Here is a 20,520-nt window from a genome sequence, read left to right as displayed (position 1 = left end):
TTTGCGCCTGCGGCTCGGGGGTTATATTATAGACGCGCGAGCGTGAAGTTGAGTAAGCGAGACAACTGACAATAACTGATATTTCATTATAAACTACGCGTCTTGCTGAAGCGGCAAGTTTAATATACCTATATAGTGATGCTGTCTCGGGCTTTATCGTGCTGGTGACATTGTTTCAAGCTCTCCCGCGACTCAACATTTTTAAATAAACCGATTTGAACATTTTCACGATCCGATTATGAAAGCCGATCTCTCTTTCTTTCTACCTTTTTTTTTGTAAGGATGAGGTCTTGTTGCTACAAGTCACCGTATATATTGTATAAAATTCGTATTGGAAGACATCGAGAGAACGGGGTAAAGAAAAGAATGCGAGCGGCGCGGGGTTGCGGTGATTTTTCAACGAGAGCCTATTAAAGTAAAGAGTGTATAAAACCTATCTAGTAGAAGAAAGACCGAAAGCGAGATCCATCAAGCGCACAGTCGCGTGGAAGATGAAGAAGTAGAAGAGCTGCGTAAGGGGCGGCTGCAGCGCAGAACGTACGAACAACGAGGCGCCCGTCAACCAAGAAAGTTCGAGAAAAGGCCTGACTATTTTGTCACACCAAAAACCCTTTCGCTCTTGCTCTTTGATAACTAATTAGTGTTTTAAACCCTCCCTCCGCCCACTCTCTCTCTCTTTCTCTCTCCCTCGCGCATAGTCTCTTGGGCTCTTTTATCGTCCCAATCAGGGGACCTTCTACCATCTCCTCTCACCCCTCTTCGCCTCTCTCTCTCTCGTTCTCCTTCTGCCTTCATCTCTATAAAGCTATAGAGCAGAGTGCGGGGAGGGCAAAAATAAAGGCGATGGCGTGAGGCTGATAACCCCATTCGGAAGTAACCCTTTCAGCCCGCACCCCCGTGTACAGTCGAGCGAATATATATCGAGACAGAGACAAGACGACGACGACGACGATGACGATGAATCAAAGGATTTCGGGAGCTCAAGCTCGTAGATATATACGTATAGAGTTGAGATAGGAGAAGCGTCAAAAGTGCACACAAAACGAACCCGAAGAAACGCCGCGGCAGGGAAGAGATTCGGAGAGGCAAGAAGTACTTGTCGATATCGGTGTCGATCGAGCATTTCTCTCTCCCTCTATCTTTCCCTATTGTTTTTTTCTTCTCCTTGATTTTTCCCTTTATTTTTTTAAACGCGTATATACGTCTATATAGACAAGAGGAACAAGCGTAGGCGTGACAGGAGGGATAATTAACGCCAATTCAGCAGGGACTAACAAGGATCGTTATTCTTTTCATCACTTGTTTAATTACGCGCTCTCTCGCGATGAGGAGAGAAAGAGAGGCGAAACTAGCCCTGCGCCTTTTTTCTTCGTCTTCTTTTGCTCAAGCTCTCTGTTTGCTCAATCAAATATTCCATTCTTTGGTACATTTTCGCTTATACGTGTAGCTGCTGCTACTGCTGTTGGTCGATGGAGATCAAGGCCTGGCGCGCGCGCGTTTTAAAAATTCATGCTCGCACTTACCCGCACTGGCCGATAACACAAAAGATTTTCAATACGAATACATAACACAACAAGGCGCACTGCTCCCCAGTATAATATATAGGAGTTATTATATAATAAAGCTCGGAGTAAACGAAGACAAAGATATCGAATGTTATTTCATTGTTATTCATTCAAGCTATACGTGTAACGGAGAAAGATTACGCGAAGGAACAAATAGCCATCGACGACGACGAGAGTGGGGTCATCGAAGCCTCTCCACCTGAACCTTTTACAACATGTGGCGGGTGGCGTGTACGGTACATGCATAGCTCGGCTGAAAATGAAATATATCGAGACGATGGCGCAACAGAGAGCGAGTATAGACACGAGCAAAAAGAAAAAATCGGCCCTCGTACATGGTGCCTGCGAGTGCTGCATGCATCGAAAATACCTGCAGAAAACAGCCGCTCGCAGCGCGCTCGTCGTCGTCGTGTGTTTAGCACGCGCGCGAAGGGCCGAAAAGGGGTGACGTGATAAATATCACGACGCGCTCGATCTTATATTTTCATCACGAAGCAGCAGCCTTCATATTAAAATTTATGTTATGATCAAAAGTGCCAAGGCTGCCTGTAGTAGAATAGCCTAGCGGTGCTCGTAGCAGCCACTGTGTACCACGTCGCCGACGCTTGCTGGCTGGTGTAATATTGTAATCTATGTGCACGTGTGTATGTGTGCGCGCGCGAGGCGAAGATCGAGAAGCAGCGATGAAAAAGTGGCCCTATAGAACAACACACAACGTGAGTTGCGGCGAGGGGCTGCTGCTGCTGCTGCAACTCGCAAAGGGTGTGCTGCTGTCGAACGATGCGCGCGTCTGCTCGCGTCCACAAGCCCGCGTATACGTATAGGCAAATCTCTGCGTGCTCTCTGCCACGCTGGTTTTTTCTTCGTCGTCGTCGTCGTCGTCGTTTTTTTTCTCCATACCACGGGGGTGCCATTAGACTCGCTCGTTAAAATATAACCTATAGTTTCTCTCTCCCCTTGTTCCATCCTATACGGTCTCGCCCTATTGTTTCTATACTATATCTCTCTTTCGCTCGTTGATAGCTTTTTTTTGCCCTCGCCGAGGAGATTGCGTGCCAATGTTTTTCGATATACAGAGATATATTAGAAAAAAAATGTCGCACGCGACGCACGCAGCCGAAACGAGTTAATCGAATATCTCTAGCCTATGGCGCCGCACGAATCATTGACTTTTCAATTTTCATCGCCAGCAGCAGCAGCAGCAGCAGCAGCAGTCTTGCTTTGTTTTATCTATAGATGAACGATTCGAGCTATTTCAGATGATTGACTTATTGCACTCGAAAAGGCTCGTGCGCGCATCGAAGCGCTACGGACCCAATGGAAATAGCCTCGACCATGCGGATGGTTAACTCTGCTGCTGCTTCTGCTGCTGCTGCTGCTGCTGCTGCTGTTATTGCTGTGGTGCTCTGTACAACGCGATTGTCCGGCATTTGCTGCCTGTTGGCTTCCGATACACGAGTACCATGTATATATGCACCTACACATACATACTGACATAACACACATTACACACAGCACAGCAGTGAGGGAGAATAGATTCGTCAAATTAGCCATCTTTCAGCCCATTGTTTTCGTCGAAGATCAAACGGGCCATTGTTCGAGCTTTAGCCAATCTGTCAAAGCAAATATTGCGCGGTTGCTGCCGCTGGCGTTATTTCGCGAGTGAGAGAGAAAGAAAGAAAGGCTTGATGACGTACGATATATATAGGCGCGGTGGAGCATCGAGCTACAGGAAAAAAAAATGATCGTTTCGCGGGCGCGAGTCTGTGTGATTTATCGCTTTGCTCGACGAGCCAGGCCGGAAGTAGAGAGACGAGCTTCTCAAAGTTCTTTATTATACCCGGGGCTGCGGCGAATGGGGTAAGGAACTTGCGGCGGCGAAGAACGCACTGGATCGACCGATGTTTAAGAAAGGGCTTGAATTTTTCATTAGCAACATCAAAAGAGTCGCTTCTTTCATTTCTTTTTCTCGATAAGGGCAAGATTACATAGATGTATACGTGCAGGACCGTACGGGAGAATCACGTATAGCACAATGAGATCGTTGTGTTGTGTACGTGTGCAACACACATATTGACATATCTCTCAAATATTACGACGACAAGTTGCGCGTTGATAAATTGTCCAAGTATTATAATACACAAGTATCGCCGCACATATAGTGTATATAGCTGCGGCACAGCTGCAGAGAAAAGCTTCGCAGGCGCTCGAACGCGACTTCGACTTTGCACTACGCTACACTTGAATGTGTATACATACATAAAGTACTTGCTGCCTATGTACTATCTATGCAGCCGACCATTCACGTGGGAACACGTGTCACTCATCGGCTTGTATATATACACGGCACAATATCGAGCCTATAATATATTATCGACGTGATTGGTCTCTGCATATATAACTTACGCTGCGCGTATAGTGGTATACGTATACACACCAACACGTACACTCACAATTGTCATAATAATATAAACTTCACTTGACTTGCTCGAACGCGGTCGATGAACTTTTTTTTTTCACTCGTGCAATCTGCACGCCGCCTTAGTACGCAGTGCGTGGAAAAATTTTCGATAACGCGTGCTCTTTTTATGTGGCTCTCACGCCGCGAGATGTTATAAATCTCTCCCACTACCAGCGATCGTTTCCATCGAGATGTTCGTCTTGACTGTGGATCAGTCGCTAATGACTCGATTTTAATTGATTGGAGAAATGTCAAAAAGGGGACAATTTTATCTATTCGCGTATACTCGAAGAAAATGAATATTTATATGCATTATATTTTGTACGATAAAGTACCAAGCGGCCGACCTATAAAAGTCTATAAATACAGGCGCGAGATGTACGCGGGCGCGAAATCAGCTTTTCAGGGAAAGGCAATAGGCCGCGTGCGTGGGAGCGAGCTTAATAATAAATATGGAGTCGTTCGCGAGATTGAACTGCGGAGGGTAAAGAAAGAGAGAGGGGCATAAGTAAGAAGGATCATTCGCACCTTGAAACACCGCGATGTAATAAGAAAATTTGAAATATCGCGCGCTGCTCGACCATGTATATGGAAAAAAACAGAGTACCCTCTACGTTCCTGTGGGATGTATTAGAGAAATGAATCTTGAGGGGTGCCCATATACTTTCAAGATAGAAGTATCTGTCTTTTCTTTTTTTTTGTGGCAATAAGTTTCCAACTGCACGACTGCAGTGTCGTACCTTGAGTTCGATCGGGTCATGCACACGCGTGCAATGATTACACGATATATTCTATAGGCTGTCAATCTAGAAATTACCGCGCGTACGAGCAAATATTGAGTACCTCTACGTGTATAATTATTCAAAGAAAAGTATAAGGCGACATTCGCGCAGATGGTCAAATCAATCAATCGATCGATTGATTCGCCATTTAATGACCGTGTAAAGAAGTGACCACACATAAATATAGACTGGCGTGCGCAAAATACCAGTCGAGTCGTCGGGTGCGCGATACGAGAGCGGGTCACCGCATCAAGGTTGCGGCCGAACTAACAATTCCCACCCGACCAGACCAAGATCGTTAACCGACGCTTCTTTATTTCTTTTTTCTTTTCTTTTTATTTCATTTTCTAAGTCAGCTACTATGCGAGACCAAAGAAGGGGACGCGTCATTTCGAGCGGTTTTTTGCCACTCTCGGTCTCTATTGCGCCCGCAAGTTTCGTTTCTCGGGATCCCGGTCGACTGCCTCGACAAGAGCTTCCGACACTGCCTGCTGCTCCTCGAAACGATATTAATGTCTTTTCCAATGCTCGAGACTCCGTATACACATATCTACAAGTATACCAGCGGTCGAAAAGCATCACGATCGTAGTTTTGTCTTTGGTAGAGATACGCGAGAAGTCGATCGTTTCGGTTGCACGTGTGCAACGCGCTTGAGCGTTAAATTAAATTGTTTGTAAAAAGCGACAGCATCGATGCAGCCATACGACGCAGAGCGCGTCAGTGTCTCGGAGTCGCTGTCGTTGCCACGCGAATTTATCGCCATTATATTAGAACATCCGAATCGGCTATTTTCTGCTGCTGTTCGATCGCATCGCATAGCTACCCGAAATCGCGCCGAAAATGCGAATGCGTGTGCTGCTGCGTAACGCGAACGAGTGCATATATCGGTGCCAAGTTCGAGCGAATATTTGCCAAGGAAAATATTAGCCACCGCTGCGAGCTCGAGAGATCTTGAAAAGCTTCAATCGAGCTGCATAATATATAATCACGATAATTGATATTCGCTCGCGAGCGTGCCCTTGAGCGTCGATCACGCGTCTCTCTCTCTTTTGCGCGCGTACACACTTACACTTGTACACATGTATGTACGCGCTTAGCGAGTCGCGATAGTAGGTGCTTAACATGCCAGTAACAGCTGGCATGGCTCGATCGTCGCGAACACATTATGCTACTTGTATGCGTGTAATATACATGAGATGGATGTACTGCTATCAAGCTCGTGAATGAAAAGACGATCGGAGCTTTTACGTAAGTCACCACGATGACCAATACTTTTTCATTCAATTCGGATTCCTCGCGACAACGATTAGCTCGCGCAGACCGGCGATCGTTGCGTATTATCGTTCGAGTGAAATCGAGAGATCATTTCGTGCGCACTCGAGTAGCAGGTGCCATATCCGATGGCATCGCACTTTAGTTTTACTCGTACCGGATCCTTTGTGCTCCCGAGAGAGTTGGAGGGAGTTTTTAATGTTTTTACATAAAGACGAGTGACGAATCGATAGGGTGTGGATATAAATATATGACGCCCCCGTTCCCATTTATATGTCACTCAATAAAACCGATAATGTTCCGTAAGAGAGAATAGAGACTCGAGCTTTACAATATCTTAATGACAAACACATGCCGCACGATACTTGTGTATGTCGCTGCGAAATGCGAATATCGAGATCCTTTGCCCTGTGTGTGAAACACATAAATCGATTCGCGCACACACGAATAACATAACACTGGCTATATGTATATGCCTCGGCGCAGCAGACACGCGGCATATGTTTAGGTCGTCAATTAGCATCTGGAAGCAATTAAAGTAATAGCCAGCGAATTCGGCAGTAAAATATCGCACGGCGAGCGAGCGCGTCAATGCTCGCATATGTGTGTGTGTGTGTGTACTGTGCATGTATTGTGAGAGACCTAGCGAGTGTCGCGAAGCATGCATACGATACACACACATATAATTCATTATGCTAATATGTCTCTCGCTCCCACGCGATCAGCGAGAGTAATTTTCGCTGCATTCACGTAACGAATAATTATCATCAATAATGATTTTTCGAGAACGATATATGTGTATTATATTTGCGAATACGGTGACGATTTTTCAAACGAACGCGCTCGTGTTGATGATGTTACCACTACTGCGTACTCAGTCGGCGGACTTCCGCCGGACGATCGACTGCAGGCATGTATATGTATATAACGCGAAACAACAACGAGGAAAATTGCAATCCGATAAAAAAAATAATAACAATAAAAAAGAACGCACGCGTCTTCTGCAATAAAGCACGTGACAAATATATTCTTGAAATGAAAAAAAAAAAGAAAAATAATAATAAATCCCGAGCGACGTGGCAGCGGATATGCTATATTGATAGACAAGTGCAGCGCTGCATAACGTAACGTGGATATGTGCAGCAGACTAGTTCTGTGGGGCATTAGAGCAGACGTTATAGCACTTATACACGTATAGGAGAGCCGGGCGGCCTGCATCGAGATATGGCATTAGAGCTCTCGCGAGCGCGGATATGTATTTACGCCGCGGCGGCCTGTATCATTTCGTAATTATCGATAACATCGTCAAGGTTTTTCGTCGGTCTGTGTGCGTGAATGTCGCAGGAAACAATGGATCATTACAATTGCTGGATCGCCGCGATTCTCTCTCTCTCTCTCTCTTTTTTCTGCATGTTTATGCGCGATATATAACCCACGATCAGCGAGACTCGCGTCGATCCTTCGATTCCTTGCCAACGCGGACACGTTTTTTCCCCTTGTTTTACCCCCTGCATATCGGTCGATAAGTGCCGGTGTAAATCAATCGCGTGATTAGTAGCCCTCGTACGTGCAATATGCATATGCACTTATGTAAAAAAGAATACAGAAGCATTCGACGCTCGCTTGTAAAACGCAAATCAATAGCTGTCGGGTTTTTATTAAAAACTCGGCTCGGGCAATAATAATTCATTATTTTTCTTTCTTTATTTCTCTTTTTTTTATTTCGAGAACAGCGAAAACTTCCTCCGTTCCACGAGATTGATTCCCGAGCGCCGCGCGCAGTTTGTGTTATTATTAAAATACAACGCTCGCGAGAATATCGCGATGACTTCATCGCGTTCGATGAAACATCGTCGCCTAAAATCAATACGACACTTCGTCTCTCCTTCATTTTTTTTTCTTCTCGACTCGTCGAATACACTTATATACTCGCATATATTTATTATCGAAGCTTCAAAGTCATCCAATTACCGTGTACTAATTACAAATTATAAGATAAGATAAGGCGAGCGCGAGAGAGCTCGAGAATCGCTTGTTCTACGCGATATTATTTTAGCGTGTGTACGTTATTGAAAAAATCAAAGCCGACTTCGGTCTCGAACGATAATGTATCTATATCTATATTGGGAGAGTATTTGGTCAATAAAGGCAAGAAAAGGGGCCGTTGATTCTCTCTCTCGCGCTCTTTCTATCCCTCAATTTTCCTGTGTATGAGCCGGGTGAGGCTTAAAAAAGAGAGCAATGTGGAACGGTGAAGAAGAAAAAAAGAGAAGCATCTCGAGGGGTGTGCTGGTATGCGCGGGCTACTTTGAATATAAAAGCATCTATAATTAATATCCGGCCCCGAACCTGTGCCTCTCCACTGGCAAGGACTCTATAGCATTTAGCGCGATATATTTATTAGAGACTCTTTATGGGCAAAGTTTAAAAACGCGATCCCCTCAAACGTCCCAACTCTGGTCTCTGGCTTTAGGACAGCAGCCTATCCTCTTTATTCTATAATAATGCAGGTGCGTACACGCGACAAACTCAAAGCTCTTCGTGTGCAACTATATACAATCTCTTGTTCGTGTGTATACGAACGAGGTTGCGTAATTATGGCCGTGTCGATTTTTCATACTTCCTTTCATGTCGTGTATCTTGCGATAAAAATTGATACTTGTATAATGCCTATCGGCAGAATCCATTGCGATCCCGTCCTACCAATACACGAGTTAGCTGTCACACGGCTCGTTTTGCCTCTAAAAAAACCCTCACTCTCTGTCTCTCCGCATTGTTTTATTCATTTCTCGAGCGTAACTACCCCATTCTTTCACCTACTCTTTTTTCGATTCTTTCTCTCTCTCTCTCTCTCTCTTGCTCCGGGTTTTACTGTATATTTAGAGCTATTGTAATTTTTTCGCAAGTTTGATTTCAACTGCGGGCTCCCACTCGTGCCTATATAAAGCCTTGCTCGACTCGAGCGAATAAAGAGTATCGATGTATATGAATTTTATGATATAGGCAAAAAAACTCACTGGTGGCTGCTGCTGCTTCTCATTTCTCTCTGTATCGAAAGGTGTGCGCGCCAACGACAAAAAGTAAAAAAAAAAAACAGCAGTGGCGAGAGAGGAAGCGATGTGGCTTTTGTGTTGAACTTTATAATGACTGCAGAAACTATGGATTCGTGCCTATATTTTCGTTCGGTTTTCTGCATGTATCGGCGCACGAATAACAAGTAACGCCACATTGCCGAATAGGGTATTAATGGCAAAAAAAGGGTTGCCTTTGCGTAGAATATATGTAAGCATCTATACAGTCACAGTGTCACACAATGGGCCTCGTCATTGTTGACATTTTCGCGGCTCGTTCTATTTCCACGTGCGTATACGTGTGCGCAACAGCGAAAAGTATAGGCTCTAAATCGAGAGGCGAGTGAGAGAGGAATTGATTGATTTTCAAGTCGGTTAATTTTCCTCGGCGGCGGCCCGTAGACAAAAGTCTCGCGAGCCGGAACATTAAAGCGAAAAGCAGAGTGCGACAGAGAGAGAGGTTAAATATATTTATATCGAGACGCAATTGTTACGATCATTCACGGCAATAACACATTGGCTCTATCGAGATCTATTTTAAGTCACACGCAGCACGCAGCGGCGTTTATGTCGCTAGTGCTTATAAACGCGAGCTCGTTTGATCTCGCCTGCCGAGAAAGGCCGCATTCATCGTGTATTATGTTTGTAAAAAAGAAGCATAAAGTCGACTCGATTAATTAATACATTTTCGTTATTTTGTCGCTTTTGCAGAGGGCAACGCTAGCGGAAAAGGAGGTGTCAGTGCTGAAGGAGCAGTTGGCTTCGGCGTCGGCCAACGACACGGCTAATGTCAAGACTGAGGGCAGCAACAATGCTCAGAGCACCGATCAGAATCAGAATCAGGACTCGAGCAACAACAGGCGGACGCCCAACGCGAATCACGAGCAGGAGCTACAGGCCAAGGATAGAGAGGTAAACTTTTCTTACTCACGCTATTTTTCTATGTATATGTTCGTCCGAAACGATCCGATTGTCCGGATCGTCATCATTATTTTCGCTGCAACTTCGCCGCATAACGAATTATAGCGTGGGGCGACGCGTGTGCAGTGCAGCTTGCAGCAATGCCGCGCGTTCATGCTCAATTAGTACATCTAATTTCGTCGTCGTAGCCGAATTGTCGCGAGCTCCGCACTCGCCGCGAGTTTATATTAAATATACACAGCCGCGCGCATGCATCCAAGCCGAGCATAGGAGTGCGAGAGGGAAACAGATGAATTATGTACGGGCAAAAGCGGCCGTTTCGGCTTTTATAACGGCTTGCAACAACAACACATTTCCAATTTGTTATTTGCTTTTCCGGATAATTGAGCGCTTTTATGAAACAGCCGCCACGCTGCCTCTCTATCTCTCGGCTCGAGTCAGCCGAATAAAATGATCCCGAATTGCCGCTTTTAAAATAAACGACGACGACGACGACCTAAGACTCGACGAGCGTCTTTTTTAGCGATATATATGCGCGTTCGAATCCAACACGAAAGTTCACGAATGATAAATAGTCTTCCGAGAAATCTGCAGACAAATCGTTGATCCGAAAATGAATATAATATTACGGGGAGAGAGAGAGAGAAAGAGAGAGGCCGCAGAAGAGGGAGCGTTCACCTTTTCTCACAGCAGCGTCGTCGACTCGACGATCTTTCGCGAAACAATAAAAAGAGAGTCGCAGGAACATCGATCTCGAGCGAAAAAATTGGCACGCGTTATTGCCCGCGATATATTTTTACGCATATGAAAGTCTTTTTCTTTTTTTTTTTCTGTCTCTTTTTTCGCGACTGCATCGATGCAGAAGCGATACACAAGCTGCTGAAAACTATGCCACACAGCTCCTTCGAGTACACGTCCGATCGCATGGACGCAGCAGTGTTTATGTCACATGCGACGATAACCTTATCGTATATTTATCGGCTCGGCGCGCAGGGTAAATAACCCGAGCCTGTGTGTGTGTGAGTATGGTAAGTGTGTACGAGAAGCCAATTTGCCTGCGATGCAAAAATAACTGCCGAGAGAAAGTTAAACAGCCCGCGCACGGAAACGACAACGACGACGTGTATATAGGAGGCAGCTCGTGCTACTATACCGCTGTTTTGTGTGCATTATAGCGCGATCGCGTATACAACATCGCTGCCAATTTTCGTTCAGCCGTCACACATACGATACATCACGTAGCGAATTCGTGTTCGACGAATTATCATTCTTACTTTGGCGCGTTAAAATCATAAATTTCTCGATCCGCGAAAAAAAGTGTTTATTCAAAAGAGTGCAAATAGCCACTCGTCGCGAGTCTCCGAGCGATAAATGGAGTACGCGCGGCAAAGCTACTTAGCTCGAGCTTTAAAGCCAATATAATAAAGCAACGTGCTTAAACGGCGCACTCGAATAGCTGCCGATATAATATAATCGACGTCGTCGTTGTCGGGCGTTGTTTCTCTCTCTCTCTCTCTCCTCAATCACGTCGTGGAACCCCTTGTCAAAGTGCAAAACCTTCCTCTCATCGGCACTGCGTATACTCTCGGCACAAGTATTTTGTGCCGTTCGAGCGTTCGGTTTTGCCAAGCGGATATAATAATGTCTCTATTGGAAAAGCTTCAAAGTCGTTAAGGCGGCTGCATTGTGGGTGTTGTTGCAGATCGTCAAAGGCGTGAAAAAGTGCCTCTCTCGGCTTCTTTCGTCTTTTAATTGGCTATTGCGAACAACCGATAGCTCGAGCTCAAGGAAAAAAGAGGATAGCTTATGCGATAGGAGAATGAGCGGGACAATGAGCCAGAACGACTTCGAATTCGGAAGCTTCAATGGACTCGAAACGAGTCGAGTCGATCGATTCGATACAAATACATAATAACACCGACTCGAGACGATTTAATGGCGCAGAAATGCGCCTCGGCTATAATTATCGCGCGTCTTGCGCGATTTTTTTCGGTCAACGCTTGCGATATTGTGCACAGCCCGAGCTTGCAGCGCGCGAAATTAATCGCACCAGTGCAAAAGTTCGAGAGAGGCGTGCAGGAGCGAGAGAGAGAGAGAGAATCTTTGCCCCCTCGCGCGCCGGGGAAAAGCGATATTAACACGGGCGCGTGGCGAGCGTATACTTGTGTGCAAAAGATGAAAGAGTATATAGCTCGGCAGCGGTGTTGTACGCATGTATATAGCGTATAGCGGCGCGCCGAGTGAGATGTGCCAAGGCAAATAACGACGCCGCGCCGCGCTCGAGCGCAGTGCGCCGCTGCGGCTGTACAAGTGTATGTTTCACAAACACGTCGGCTAATGTACCGACACTAGATTCAAGAAATAAACTCGCTCCTTAGCGCTAAAGCGCGCGTATATAAACCAAAAGCTAAAGCAAACATGTCACAAGCATAATTCGCTGCGCTTTGGCGCGAGAGTATGTATAATGTGGATTCGCGCGCAGCCATGTTGCCGATGCGACTTACGACATTGCTTTATAATGTCGTAGAATATGTATTTGTAAATACATGTAACCAATAGTGTTGTGCCGCGATCTGTGTTACGGCTGATAATTCGTCGGCTCTACTGATAACGCCATGCCGCGCTGCAGCCGTAATAATGATCCACGACGCACGATCGAAAAATAAACCAGATAATAAATTACGTTCGCGCGTTTCGTTGATCAATTTTGAGCTCTGGCATTTACGATCCAAATCGTCGTCGAGAGCCAGACTCTATTGCACAATATTCGACGCTTGATCAATTTTTTCCTTCGATCGTAATATAACATTTTACGATCGACACATCGACGATGCTCACGAGGCGAAAGAAAAAAATGTTGATCGACGCGACTCGTGTGAATTATTATGTGCAAATAAACGACAGAATCCGTTATCGTCTCGATAAAAAATAAGCAAGAAGTAGAGGAAGATATTATTAACCAATTTTTTTTTATTATAATTCCGAAGATTCCAGATTCTTTTCTAATAAATCGACGATAAAGCAGCGATATATGTATAACGTTCTTACTACTCACGCACTTACTACTATATATACTAGCGCATAAAAGTGGCGATTACGAGCTGCCGCTTTAACGTATATGTACAGGGGCGATCTCTTTCGTCTCGACCCAGATACCGCACGGGCGGCATTCTTGGACGTTTTCGACGATTTTTCTCGAGATTGACGGAACAAGCAGTAGCAGCAGCAATAGTGGCTGCACTCGCGTGAATAATAATGCAGCCTATATAGACCGTGCTTGCGAACGACTACCAGAGAGAGATAGAGAGAGAGAGAGAGTAAGCATATAAGTCTATTTATAGCTTATAGCGGATAGTCACACACGTTGCTCTCTCTCTTTCTCTCTCACTCTCGTATGCCATTGTGTGTGTCGAACGACAGACTAACGGTTCGCGCTTAACGTAACGTATATAAGCAGCCAATGTTTTATCGCCTCTGCGCCTCTCGTGGGCACATATATAGTAGAGTCTCTTTCACGCCCTTACATACATACCGTTTTTAGTTGTTCTTCTGAGGCTGAGCGTATTGGCAGCGCAACTTCGATTCGCTTTATTGTCTTTGCTTTATAGTAATGTCTACGATGTTGACTCTCAAACTTGAGACGTGTGGCCATTATAAATTTATGCATACAAGATGCAGTCGATCTGATGCGTTACGAGTAAAGGGCATGCGTTGATCGAAATATTTCGAGTATACATCTGTACGAGCTCCATTGCTTTACTGAATAGATTTATAGAAGGGGCCATGTATCGCCGTAAAAGGCATTAAAAAAGGGGTTTTCAAGATTGCCTGTGGATGCTTACATGTGCACAAAAAAAATTGACGCAGAAAAAAATGCATTCGAGCTCCGCAGACACTGCACACACGAGCGCGCACACGTATGTACGAGCCACGCGTGAAAGAAATATTTGCGAATAGTTTTTTTTTTTAACTTTTTTTTTAGTCGGGTGCAGTTTCGTTGGGCAGTTTACCGGGCAACGGTTCAAACCAATATCGTTAGGATATTCATTTCGTAAGTTTCAAGTAGAGAATAAAATATAGAAACTCGGAAGTATATATACGAACGCGAGCACACACCCCTTTTTTCGTTTGCAGAAATTTTGCCTGGCTGCGTTGTACTCCCTCTCTCTCTCTCAAACTCCTTCTTTTTTTTTAGTCGGGCGTTTTGCTTCCTCGTCCATCGGCGTGCTGCGAGATTTACCTCTTTTTTCGCTCACTTTCGGGCTTCCTCCTCCGGTCGGGAGAGAGAGAAAAAGAGAGTCGATGGCGGCGTCAGAGAAAGCTTTTTCCGCTCGTTCTCTCTTCTTTTTATCTTCATATCTACGCTTATATGTATATATTCCCTCTTCTATCTATCCTCATCGTACATATAATCTGGCCGGAAGGTCTCTCCACGTGTAACCCCGCGAAATTGCGTCTGTCTCTGTCTGCTCTACTCTTTCCATTGCGATGTGCCGCTGCTACTACGCGTTGCACACACTACACACATGGCCGAGCTTTTATAAGGTCTCCTCTGGTCTCGAGACTCGAGTAGCCCTAAAAAGCTGAAAGAGCTGACCGAGCGCACCCACCCACCCGCTTGCATTGGCAAAAGCTCTGTAATAGCTGCTGCCGCTGCTCCAGCCGAATCTCCGAGGTATTAAAAGATCCAATTATGTTGTTGAATCACCACTGCCAATTTTTACGGGGGCTACGTAAGCTGCAGCTGTCCAAAAAAAGCCTAACAATTTTCATTCCTAGTATCAAACGTCAATTCTCATGATCTTCAGATCCATCATCGACGCGTTCGCGTCAAGTTCAGCAGGTATTTTCGACTCGTACCTAAATAAAAAAAAAAATTAAAATAAAACAAATAAAAATACAGTTACATCGATAATGCACTTTATTCGTGTCCTTTGGTAGTAATGTTGGCAGCCGTGTCAAGCTTTGCTCGCACACATCATGAATCATTTTAACGAAGCTCCAAAAGTATACCTACGGGAATGAGAATCTCGCGATTATTCGCGAGCTCGTCTAGTGCCAGGAAAAGACAGCGCATGTATATAGAGGGTCTCTGAACGCGCCACGCTCCATCATCGAAGCGTTAATTAGAAAATCTGAATAATTAGAAAGTTACTTTTACGAATTCGCCACACGCAGTCAGGCACATTTATGAAGCTCGTATAGGATATAAGCAGCAAATCGTGTCCCTCCATATTCATTTTTGTCTGTTTTTCCGCATTCGTCGGCGAATAAAATAATAAAAGAAACAAGAAACAAGCGAAGAGAGCGAGCGAGTTGGCTTTTATTTATACACGTACGTATATGTACATTCGAGAGAGAGAAAAAGAGTATGAGGGTGGCTCTCTTGTAAAGTTTAAAAGCCGCGGAGTCGAATCGATCGAGGCTGAAGGGGGTAGAGCGCGGAGTATAAGGAAGGAGAGCTGGGAGACCAGCGCAGGAGGAGGGGGTCAGTAACAGTAGCAGCAGAGATGCGTATCTTTAACGATTGTATTGCAATTACCCCGCAGAGGTTGAATATATATACACACCAACGCTCGCACATTTGCTAGTACACACAAGCTATATGGTGAAGCATAAGCCATTAGAAAAGCCGCAGCTCCGATCCCGATAATCTTTATCGATTTCGTCCGAAGAAAGAGTGAGGAAAAACGGACGCGCGACGTGCAATAAAAATCTCTTGAGGAACATACGCGCGCAATAAGCCACCGCGACCCGAGAAATAGGGCCAAGCGAATTTCAAGCATGTGTATAATACGCGTTATATACAAACGCGTACATGTATATATGAATATAACTGCAGGCTGCTTCGAGTCGACTTAAATTATACACCGCGGCGGCCGATAAATCATTGCCGTTTCAAAAAAACGACCCAAGCCCAAGCCATACTACTGCTACTACCCTTTGGACTGACGAATGCCCCGTGCCCGTTCCCCGCGGTTCGTAATAGAAAAGTTGCGTGGTGCGCCTACTCTAGCAGTAGGCTTTTTTATTATTTCGATTTGTTGACTCATCGATAGGCGATCTAAATGCTTTATTATACACCCTTTTTCCGTACACACATACACGCACGCACACACACAGGCATTTGACCGAAATAACTCGAGCTTATAGTAATATACGTATACACAGAGGTCTAATCGCATCTTTCTATCAATATAACGATATTATGTGTATGTATATATAGAAAAGCTCGGTAAAGGGGGTGGGCGCCGGCAAATTGCACGTGTATAACTTTATGTATATTCGTGTCCTCGATAATTTTCCAACCGCGAGCTAAGCCAGCTTGCGAGTGAGCGAGCGAGAGAGAAAGAAAAAGAGACATAAAAAAGTTTATAAATTACCGTCAAGCGCATACTATCGATATACCGCAATATCCTCCTCTATGGGCCAAGTTTTAGCTCCCTCTTTCTTTTTTTTTCCATTTTTAAACGCGCGCGCACATGCACGGAGTGCAGTCACACGGCAGTTGCATGTGCGTCTTTGAGCTTTCCAGAGCGATCCTTTCGCGATGAATGTATAGGATGCATAAAAGGCGAGATCCCCCCGTGCTTGCCTTGCACCCCCTCCGTCATGGGCGATAAGTACGAGCTGCTGCTCACCGAACCGCCGCTACCATCGCCGTCGACGTCGTCGTCGTCGTCGTCGTCGTTTGGTGGGGGATGTATCGTCGATAATCACGATAATAACAACACGACGCTCGTCGAGCTCGTGAACTCGCTCACGCGCGCAGGGCTACTACTCGAGCCTATCGTAGGTGTAAGTGTGTGCATGTGAGCGGGTACCTGATCGATAAGTGGAAACGAGGCCGTCTTATATATTACTTTGCTAATTCTTCGGGGCTCGCTCGCTTATATATTGCATGCACCGCCGCGGCATGCCTCGTCAAAGATTAAAGACTCGCTGATCGCGCGCGCGCCTGCCCGAGTAAGCCAAGATCGTGACTCTCTACCAGCTAATTATTAATTATCGTTAATGCGAGAGAATTGGAGAGAGGGAGAGGGAGAGAGAGAGAGAAAGAGATAGAGTGAGTGAGAGAGACGCGCAGTGTGGCTGAGTGTAAAAGAGAGAGAGAGAGAGAGAATCGACGCAGCGAAAAAAAAAATTCTCGGAAATTAATCCGGCCTTTTCGGCGATAAAAGCTCTAACGAAGCCTTCTGTACACAGTGCGCGAGAGAGATCGGAGGAAAAAGGAAGATGCATCGCGCGGAACGTATACGAGAGTGCGAGTGAGAGGGAGGATACAAATACGAACCAAGCGAAAATTAGATTCATAACTTTTCAGTCGCTGTACGCTGCTATCTGCTAGTTAAAAATTCCGTATGCGAATATATCAATCCCGCGCCGTACGTATTCTTTCTTTCCTACTCGCGCCAATCCCCACCTTCTCCTCGCACTGTTATACTTTTATTACGATTTCGTTTTCCGAGCGCCAGAGTTACTTGTCTCTTTTTTTTTTTCTCTCTCTCTCTCTCTCTCTACCCTGCAAACTAGGCATCCATATCCTTGCCTCGAAGCGCATATAGATATACAGATTAAACGTCGAGAAAAGTTGCAGGATTTAAAAAGGCGATTAAACCTAGACTTGGACTCGTGCATGAATTTTATCAATTCATGCGATCGCGCAGCCGAGGCACTTGCTCTCTCTTCTACTTTTTCAAAAGCAATCCGAAGCTTAATTGAATATGAATTATTGATAGGTATATGTAGCCCTGGCTTCCGAGTGTGTTGCTACTGGTTAGTGCATAGAGGGAACTTTTTAATAGCCTAATTGGCAGTAGAAGCAGCACCAGCAGTAGCTCGAGTATCCCCGGTGAGCATACAACAAGCGAAGAAATGAGAAAAAGAAATCGAGCTTTTACGGTTCTGTATTGAGCATATAATAATACGTACTATATGCGCAGAGCTTGCGAAATTGCTGTCCACATGTCGGTCCTCCTTGTAGACAATAGCATCGGGGCTGGTCCTTGCTGAGCCGAAAGAGTGAGAGAGAGAAAAAGAGAGAGAGAGAGAGAGAGAGCGCCCAGGGACATTTGGTTATCGAGACCGAGAGCCACATAATACGCGCGCACGCAAAAAGGGAGAAAGAGACGAGCCAGCGAGAAGAGAGAACTTTGGGCCACGATATTTAAAATTAATCCTTCCTTTGTGCCGAAGCACGCGCGTACTGATATACGCAGAGAGAGACTCAAGCTCCCTCTCCTTCCCCCCGCAGACCGTCAGCAGTGTTCTGCTGTTCTGCCCTGTCTTTTTATCGTACCGATAGATACACGTATGCGCGCCTACGCAGCTACGGCGTAAAGCGAGTACCGAGTCGTATGAATTTTACTCCATTATATTTCGCTACAGACGAGACAAGAGAGGGGGAGGATGGGGACTGGTTCGGTTGAGATGCACGCACGCACTGTGAAAGTTCCGCAAGCTCTCGGGCTTCCTCGTTTTGTTTCGCAGTTCTCTCCATCATATAAACGTATATACGTATAATATGTACAGGAGCTGTGCGCGCAGTAAAGACACATAGTCTGCAGAAAGAGAATGAGAAAGAGAAAGAGAGAGAGACTCTGACTTCCATTTGGAAAGCTCAATCAGCGCTCGGTGATCAATCACAATTGAATACGCGGGAATCAGTCGCGTTACAAGGGCTGTGAGTCGAGAGTCAAGAGACAGAGCGAGAGCAGAAGCAAAATAGAGCACGTGTGTGTGTGTGTGTGTGTGCAGAAAGCAGCAGTAGCAGTGCAGCACTCGAATGACTTAAAAAAAAAAAAAAAACGAAATCAAGAACTGAATCATGAATCGTCGAAGCTACCGCGTGCGATCGACCCATTCTTAACGCTTCAGTAATCGCGAATACTAGCGACTACTGTACGCAGCATCATCCGCATATAGTCAGATACATATAATACCGCTACTTGCAGCCAGTGTGTATATGAAGGAAGATTAATCTTTTATAATCACGACTCGTAACTTTTATTCTAATCTTTTTTTTCCGCTCATTGAACTGCAGCGCCATCGTAATTTAATACAGTACGCAGCCAGTCAGCGAACAGTGGAGAATTCCAAGAGCTCCGCGCGGCGAGTATACACGAAAGCCAAAGAATAATGACATTTTCCTCGACATCAATCGCTTATAAAATATGAATAAGGCAAAATTAGTTTACATTTGTAATTTGCTCTTCGCTCCGCGCTCGATGCTGCCTGTCTCGGGTCCAATATATAAGTAGCCAAGCTATACACACTCGCGCTGAGCAGAGTCGGAGAATATAGTCAGACGAAGTGTATACCGAGGGGCGCGCTATCCGCGAGGAAAAGGGATGAGAGAGGGCGGCTGCGTGAAGCATCGAAAGAGAGAGAGAGAAAGGCGAAAAGAGAGAAAGAGAAGCGAGTTACCGTTTGATGCTCTGCACCGTCTCATACCACGTCCAAAGGATAATACACACTCAGTCGAAAACCAAAGGATAATTCCCGATACGAGCCAAGCTTGAGCCGGCGTATGTATCTACCATACATGCGTTAACGCAGCAAAAAACTTATATTTAAAAATGTATTTACCTCCACGAGCACGTAAAGTTGGGCTTTAATACCACGCTTCGCCCGCGCAGGCGCGCCGGCAGGATAATATAAATAAAAAGAAACAAAAAAGCACGAGCACGCGTACTTTTAACATGTAAACGCAAATGTATAAATTAAAAAAGATCCGCACGCCCATAGCAACAAAAAACTTGCTTAATATTTTGGATTGCGGGACTCGTGTGCCCAGTTGCTGCCGACATATACATAAGTGTGGGGGAAGTGCAAAAAATTTTTCCGAAAAAAACGCATGCGCACCGAGTACTGCAAAAGCTCGAAGTTTAGCACTCGCGCACGGGTGCGCGGACGAACGAGCTCGTGAAAACTCATTAGAGAATATTCGACGCAGAAGGCCATTAACGAAAATATTAATCTATAGAAAGTGCGGTAAAGCAGGAGAGCGAGCGAGAGAGAGAGAGATAGATAGAAGTGATTCATGGTTGCTGCTGGCGGTGGTGTAGCTTGCGCGCCTCGTCGTTAGGCAATCCCGAACTCTCTTCGAGAGCACATTGTAGACCTTAGCATACACAATATTTGAGGGGAATAGATGGATGTATGAAATGTAACTATCAAAGTTGGCAATCGTCGTATTCGTGGTGGCCGACGCCGACGCCGACTCCTCTTTCCACTACAATAACCTTTTCGCCCTTTCTCGCTCGATTCCCTATTTCGTTCTCTGTCTTTCGCGAGCGCAGGACCAAGCAGCGGCGCTAGGTATTATGGACGGCTTTTCCACGCGCGCATATAATTAATTTAATTAAACACTCTACTCTTTCGGCTCTTTCTCTGCTCCGAGTCGCTCGCTCGCTCGCTCGTTCGGTGGCGGCCGTAGAAAATCGCA

The 20,520-nt window shown here is 45.4% G+C and overlaps 1 protein-coding gene across 8 annotated transcripts in view; it reads left to right on the top strand.

Annotated features, from left to right (window-relative positions):
• LOC106658064 (homeobox protein cut) overlaps positions 1-20,520 on the top strand; it is a 115,619-nt gene that overhangs the window by 48,476 nt on the left and 46,623 nt on the right. For all 8 annotated transcript variants that reach the window (XM_014379874.2, XM_023460891.1, XM_014379873.2 and 5 more), the window contains one exon: positions 9,864-10,064. In XM_014379874.2, coding sequence (XP_014235360.1) covers positions 9,864-10,064 — 201 coding nt within the window. The remainder of the gene's footprint in view (positions 1-9,863; positions 10,065-20,520) is intronic.

The sequence above is a fragment of the Trichogramma pretiosum genome, unplaced genomic scaffold (genome assembly GCF_000599845.2).
Source record: "Trichogramma pretiosum strain Unisexual culture from Peru unplaced genomic scaffold, Tpre_2.0 scaffold6, whole genome shotgun sequence".
In the NCBI taxonomy this organism is placed as follows: domain Eukaryota; kingdom Metazoa; phylum Arthropoda; class Insecta; order Hymenoptera; family Trichogrammatidae; genus Trichogramma; species Trichogramma pretiosum.
Note: the sequence above shows the minus strand (reverse complement) of the source record. Positions and strands in the feature narration are given on the sequence as shown.